The sequence below is a fragment of the Notolepis coatsorum genome (assembly GCF_963971535.1).
Source record: "Notolepis coatsorum genome assembly, chromosome: 4".
NCBI lineage: Eukaryota > Metazoa > Chordata > Actinopteri > Aulopiformes > Paralepididae > Notolepis > Notolepis coatsorum.
In genome coordinates, this window is record NC_140168.1 from 71372048 (window position 1) to 71379547 (window position 7500).

General features: G+C 42.0%; 1 protein-coding gene across 1 annotated transcript in view; it reads right to left on the reverse strand.

Annotated features, from left to right (window-relative positions):
• rims2b (regulating synaptic membrane exocytosis 2b) overlaps window positions 1-7500 on the reverse strand; it is a gene marked incomplete at both ends in the record, with an annotated part of 270766 nt that overhangs the window by 106402 nt on the left and 156864 nt on the right. The window contains 3 exon segments of the mRNA XM_084311974.1: window positions 4021-4116; window positions 4213-4348; window positions 5393-5485. Of these exon segments, the coding sequence (XP_084168100.1) occupies window positions 4021-4116; window positions 4213-4348; window positions 5393-5485 (325 nt within the window).

A 7500-nucleotide genomic window follows, 5' to 3' on the forward strand; every position in this document is an offset into this window, starting at 1 on the left:
GTCACAGTTTGTATTAATGTTGTTACTGGTAGTTTTCTATGGATAAGAGTAAGGGTGCAGCTCACAGTAGGACAAACAGTGCTGTTGTGAGCATGGCAGTAGGCAGCCAGGGATTAGACACTGGGTTACTGAAGGTCACATGTGCTATACACTCTATCCTCTGTGTGTGTGTGTGTGTGTGTGTGTGTGTGTGTGTGTGTGTGTGTGTGTGTGTGTGTGTGTGTGTGTGTGTGTGTGTGTGTGTGTGTGTGTGTGTGTGTGTGTGTGTGTGTGTGTGTGTGTCTGTGGGTCTGTGTGTCTGTGTGTCTGTGTGTCTGTCTGTGTGTGTGTCTGTCTGTCTGTCTGTCTGTCTGTCTGTCTGTCTGTCTGTCTGTCTGTCTGTCTGTCTGTCTGTCTGTCTGTCTGTCTGTCTGAGTGAGTGAGTGTGCATACATGGGAGCGAGCTAGCAAGCACGGGTGAGTGTGTGTGTGTTTGTGTTTGTGTGCATGCACACGTGTGTGACTTAGAGAGATTACCTCTACACAGAGGTCATATCTGAGACTCTTTGGGACAAGGCCCTCTCATCTAGTAACAAAGACAACCACACATCCACTATGACATCACACATTTTACAATCCACACATATACTATGACATCACACATCTTACAATTCAAACATCTACTATGACATCACATATAGTAGCTTACAATCCAAACATCTACTATGACATCACATAGCTTACAATACAAACATCTACTATGACATCAGATAGCTTACAATATCACACATCTACTATGACATCACATAGTTGGGGTTTCTAATCATAATAATAATCATTATAGTCTCAGAATGGGTTTCTTGCTTGCACCATTCTGCAACCGCAACATCCTTAATGGGAGGGACACGAAATAGCCGCTGCATAATTGTGCAGAATGGTGACATCAAGTGAAATGCTGGATTAGTTCAGACATTTACATGTCAATAAATGCAATGGGACAGTCTCTTCTCTCTACATCTTTGTAAATATGGAGTTTGTAAATTTAGAAGGTAACAGATGGGACAGTCTCTTCCATCTCTGAGGAGTTTCTAAATCTAGAAGGCGTACAGACGTCCACATTCAACTCTACAAACCAATTCCAATATTTAGTTCTATCTGTATTCTACCATGACCACATGCACAAAACAATTCTATCACAGCATAATAAACACCTCTATCACAGCCGAATAAACAACTATATCACAGCCGAATAAACACCTCTATCACAACCTAATAAACTATATCACTTAAACTAATAAACACCTATATTACAACCTAATAAACACATCTATCACAACCTAATAAACACTCTATGACAACCTAATAAACACCTCTATCACAACTAGGGCTGTCTTAAATACTTCGAAGCTTTGTTCGATGGGCATGGGATTCGAATGGGAAAATAAAATTTGAATATATAAAAAAAATATATATATATATATATTATTATTATAATTTTTTGTGTGCAAAATCAACTCTGTGTCTCTTTGTTAACTACAACAAGCAACGCTGTTTGTTATTTAAGATGAGGTCGGACTCTGCACTGAGATTTGTGATCATTGTGCTGCTTTTATAAAGCCTCAAATGACGGCTTACAAATGATTTCATGAAAGCAAAGTGTTTCGTTTGTCTAAGATTTAAAAAGGTTTAAAATTGACAGCACTGACAAAGTTGAACAAAGTGCTGTACAAGTCCCACAACATAAAAAAATAAAAATAAAATATTATTCTTTTTATAATTTCTTTTTTCTAAATTATGTTTTTGGTAGATTTTTATTTGTTTGTACTACCGGGCAGTCCGGTAGAGGGAGAGAGAGAGGAAGAACGGGAGACAGAGCGGGGGGAAGACATTCGGCAAAGGACGTCGGGTCCGGGAATCGAACCCGGGTCGGCCGCTTCGCGACGCAGCGCGTTACATTAATTTTTTTTTTTTTATCTCGAAGCTTCTAATTGAAATCGAATCTCGGCCCGAAGCTTCGTATGCCAAAAAAATATTAGAAGGTCAGCCTTAATCACAACCTAATAAACACATCTATCACAGCCTGATAAATACATCTATCACAGCATAATAAACACCTCTATCACAGCATAATAAACAACTCCGTCACAACCTAATAAACACCTCTATCACAGCTTAATAAACACCTCTATCATAGCCTATTAAACACCTCTATCACAACCTAATAAACACCTCTATCACAACCTAATAAACACCTCGATCACAACCTAATAAACACCTCTATCACAACCTAATAAACACATCTATCACATCCTAATAAACACCTCTATCACAACCTAATAAACACATCTATCACATTATAATAAACACCTCGATCACAGCCTAATAAACACCTCTATCACAGCTTAATAAACACCTCTATCACAGCCTAATAAACACCTCTATCACATCCTAATAAACACCTCTATCACATCCTAATAAACACCTCTATCACAGCCTAATAAACACATCTATCACAACCTAATAAACACCTCGATCACAACCTAATAAACACCTCGATCACAGCCTAATAAACACCTCTATCACAGCCTAATAAATGTTCCACAGTGAGTTTCTACCTTTCCAGGCTACTGTGTTGCCCGGCATCTGAAAAAGCTCTGGTCAGCTTATGGTTGCGTAGCAACCGTACCGCGTCCTCCCGGAAAAGTGGCTGAGGGTGTAATGGGTTGCCACTAGCAATGGAGAGCAAAGAGGACACAACACAAACCACAGCCAGGTCAGGGGTCACGGGGCTCAAGGGGGAGTGACATGGAGTAACTGGTCTGAAGGGGCAGTTCACCCAGAATTCATAAAACACTTATTTTCCCTCTTTACCCGGAGTGCCATCTTTCCAACCAGATGGTTTATGTCTGATTCGTTTAGTTTTGGAGATGTCTGCCATTACTCCCAATACAATGGAGCTGAATGACACTCCGTTTACATAGACTTTGTGAGAGGTTTCATGAAGGAACTCTTTTTTTATACCCGCGTACACACGTTCATTATCGTGGGGGTGTAGTTTGGCAGTGACACACCAACACCATCTGGATGGATACACACACAGCACTCTGGGTGAAGAGGAAACCTGCTTAATGTTGGCCTGAGGATATTAAGACAATATGACAACATTCACATCTCAATACTTAAAGCAGAGGAACAATGATTAAAGGAACACTCCAACATTTTGGGAGGTTTACACTTATTTGCCATCTCCCCCAGAGTCAGACAAGAACATTGATATCAGTTTCATCTCTGTGTGTCCAGTGGACCCAGAGAGAAGTCCAGGTGCATGTTAGCCTAGCTTAGCACTGGAAGCGGTAGGGAGCAGCTAGCCTAGCTTAGCACAAGGACTGGAAGCAGTAGGAAGCAGCTAGTCTAGATCCGTAAAAAGTCAAGAAATACAACTTCTAACAACTCCAAAACTGACATAGAGAGATTCAATTAACATACATCTTCTGGTCTGACTCTGGGGGAAGATGGTAAATAAGAGTAGTTCTCAAAATGTTGGAGTGCTCCTCTAAGAAAAGCAATTGAATGTCTTTTTTTTTATTAGAAAATATTTTCATTTAAAAGACACACCTGACAGAATAGAGAAGAACAGAATAGAACACAACATACCACTGTGGTTGAAGAGGGAAGAACATGTCGTTAGGATTAAAGATCAACACAGTACCATCACTAGACAGCATGATACCAGCATACTGTACATACATACATGGTATCTTGTCTTGTAGCAGGTTAGCCTGGCGAAGCACCTGTACTATAATGTCTGTGTCTGTCTCAGTGTGTGTGTGTGTGCATGTGTGTGTGTGTGTGTGCATGTGTGTGTGTGTCTGTGTGTGTGTGTGTGTGTGTGTGTGTGTGTGTGTGTGTGTGTGTGTGCGTGCGTGCTGTTTGTGTGTGTGTGTGTGTTGTCTGTGTGTGTGTGTGTGTGTGTGTGTGTGTGTGTGTGTGTGTGCGTGTGTGTGTGTGTGTGTGTGTGTGTGTGTGTGTGTCTGTGTGTACCTGTCTGGTGAGTAGTGGTCCTCAGATAATCTCTGTCTGTCTGCTGTCCGTCCGTACGACGAAGGCCCGCCTCGCACACCGTGGTCCAAACTACGACTACACACACACACCACACACAAGCACAATCACTAACTACGTCACCACACACACACATACACACACACACACACACACTTGGAGATGTATACGTACCTTTGAGGAGGGGGTTGGCTAGGCGAGCGTGACCTCGTCCTCACCATGTCCGATCGAGAGGAGTGATTGGACGCCATGACCTGCTCCGGAACTGAGAGGGTGGAGCTTGTGAAGTCCCTGCCATTGTGTCTGTAGTCTGAGGACACACACACACACGCACACACAGAGGACATACATATACCCTGGTTGTAAAAGCACCACAAAAATTATATCATCTGTTCAGCTAGATAACATATTGTCATCAGTCAGCCAACACTCGAACCACAGTCAAACGGCAGTCATGCAACAATCAGACAACAGTCAGACAACATTCAGACAACAGCCAGACAACATTCAGACAACAACCAGACAACATTCAGACAACAACCAGACAACATTCAGACAACAACCAGACAACATTCAGACAACAGTCAGACAACATTCAGACAACATTCAGACAACAACCAGACAACAGCCAGACAACATTCAGACAACATTCAGACAACAACCAGACAACATTCAGACAACAACCAGACAACATTCAGACAACAACCAGACAACATTCAGACAACAACCAGACAACATTCAGACAACATTCATAAAACAGCCCGACAACAGCCAGACAACAGCCAGACAACAGCCAGACAACATTCAGACAACAGCCAGACAACATTCAGACAACATTCAGACAACAGTCAGACAACATTCAGACAACATTCAGACAACAGTCAGACAACATTCAGACAACACTCAGACAACATTCAGACAACACTCAGACAACATTCAGACAACAGTCAGACAACACTCAGACAACATTCAGACAACACTCAGACAACATTCAGACAACATTCAGACAACACTCAGACAACAGCCCGACAACAGCCTGACAACATTCAGACAACAATCAGACAACATTCAGACAACACTCATACAACAGCCCGACAACAGCCTGACAACATTCAGACAACAGTCAGACAACATTCAGACAACATTCAGACAACATTCAGACAACAACCAGACAACAGTCAGACAACAATCAGACAACAGTCAGACAACATTCAGACAACAGTCAGACAACAATCAGACAACAGCCCAACAGAACAGAACCTGAAACGTAGTATTTGGCCGGTGAGCTACTTGTAAACTTGGATTAAACAGTGATCTTGGGTGATGCAATGTATAATGAGAAATGTAGTTTTACCTGATATGACACCGATCCCGTCCTCGTCGTAGTCCGAAAACTCACCATCACTAATTCGCTGAGATCCTGGAGAGAGCAAAAGAGGGGGGGGGGGGGGGGGGGGGGGGGGTGTCGTGAGCAACAAAGAGAAATACAACAGACAATGAAAAGGGAACGAGGGATGAGCAAGCAGAAACAAAATGAGGAATAGAAGAAGGCAGCAGGGCAGGAAAACACAGGAGGAGAATTAGAGTTTGAGAGAGGGAGAGAAAGAGGTAGAGTGAGAGACACACAGAGAGAGAGAGAGAGAGAGAGAGAGGGGGAGAAAAAGAGGTAGAGAGAGAGAGCGAGAGAGAGAGAGAGAGAGAGAGAGAGAGAGAGAGAGAGAGAGAGAGAGAGAGAGAGAGAGAGAGAGAGAGAGAGAGAGAGAGAGAGATGAACAAGGAGCGAGCAGGGTCTGTAAGCCCTCCATGTCCTGACCTCCTCTGTAATCTGACAAAGGAGGGTCAGCTCATCTGGAATACTCACATGGACAGACCCAAACAGAACACACACACACACACACACACACACACACACACACACACACACACACACACACACACACACACACACACACACACACACACACACACACACACACACACACACACACACACACACACACACACACACACACACACACACACACACACACACACACACACACACACACACACACACACACACAGCACATTCTAGTCACGATGGCTCATTCACAAATACAGTAAATTAGGTTTTAGGTAGTATTTACTGTAACAATTTTAATTTATAACTTAAATTCCACACATAATAATATAATCGAAGAGGAAGGCACTGGAGCACACGGATAATCTTTAGAAACATATTTAATAGGGTGCAAATAAATCACTAACGTTTCAACACATCCGTGTCTTCTTCTCTGAAATCACAAGTGATAGACTACTGCTGTTATAGAAAAGCACCACAAACACAGTAATAGACTACTGCTGTTATAGAAAAGCACCACAAACACAGTAATAGACTACTGCTGTTATAGAAAAGCACCACAAACACAGTGATAGACTACTGCTGTTATAGAAAAGCACCACAAACACAGTGATAGACTACTGCTGTTATAGAAAAGCACCACAAACACAGTGATAGATTACTACTGTTATAGAAAAACACCACAAACACAGTGATAGACTACTGCTGTTATAGAAAAACACCACAAACACAGTGATAGATTACGGCTGTTATAGAAAAACACCACAAACACAGTGATAGATTACTACTGTTATAGAAAAGCACCACAAACACAGTGATAGACTACTGCTGTTATAGAAAAACACCACAAACACAGTGATAGATTACTGCTGTTATAGAAAAACACCACAAACACAGTGATAGATTACTACTGTTATAGAAAAACACCACAAACACAGTGATAGATTACTACTGTTATAGAAAAACACCACAAACACAGTGATAGATTACTACTGTTATAGAAAAACACCACAAACACAGTGATAGATTACTACTGTTATAGAAAAACACCACAACACTACTATCTGAGGAGATAGGAGATAGGAGATGGGAGATAGGAGCCACTACACACTGAAACAAAACTACTATCTGGGGAGATAGGAGACAGGAGATAGGAGATAGGAGACAGGAGATAGGAGATAGGAGATAGGAGATAGGAGATAGGAGATAGGAGCCATCACACACTGAAACAACACTACTATCTGAGGAGACACACGTCAAGCTGTCACTGCAAATATCAGCTTATGTTCAAACACCAAAACATCCCCTTAAGAGCACCACAGCTTCTGGTGGCTAAACATAATTAGCTTACCATTACTAACAACACTGTTTAGCGATTAGCACCACATAGCTAAAAGCCATAGAGTTTAGCATTAGTTTGTTGGTAGAAAGCGTCAATGCTAAAGCTATTGCTTTTAGTATTATGTCATGCTGTGTGAGGGGGCAGAGAGTTAGCGTTCCATTGTATTAGTTACATGTGGCAAAAAGGTTTAAGGTCAAAACACAAATGTGTGCACACACACACGCACACACACACTCACACACTCACTCACGCACACACACACACACACGCACACACACGC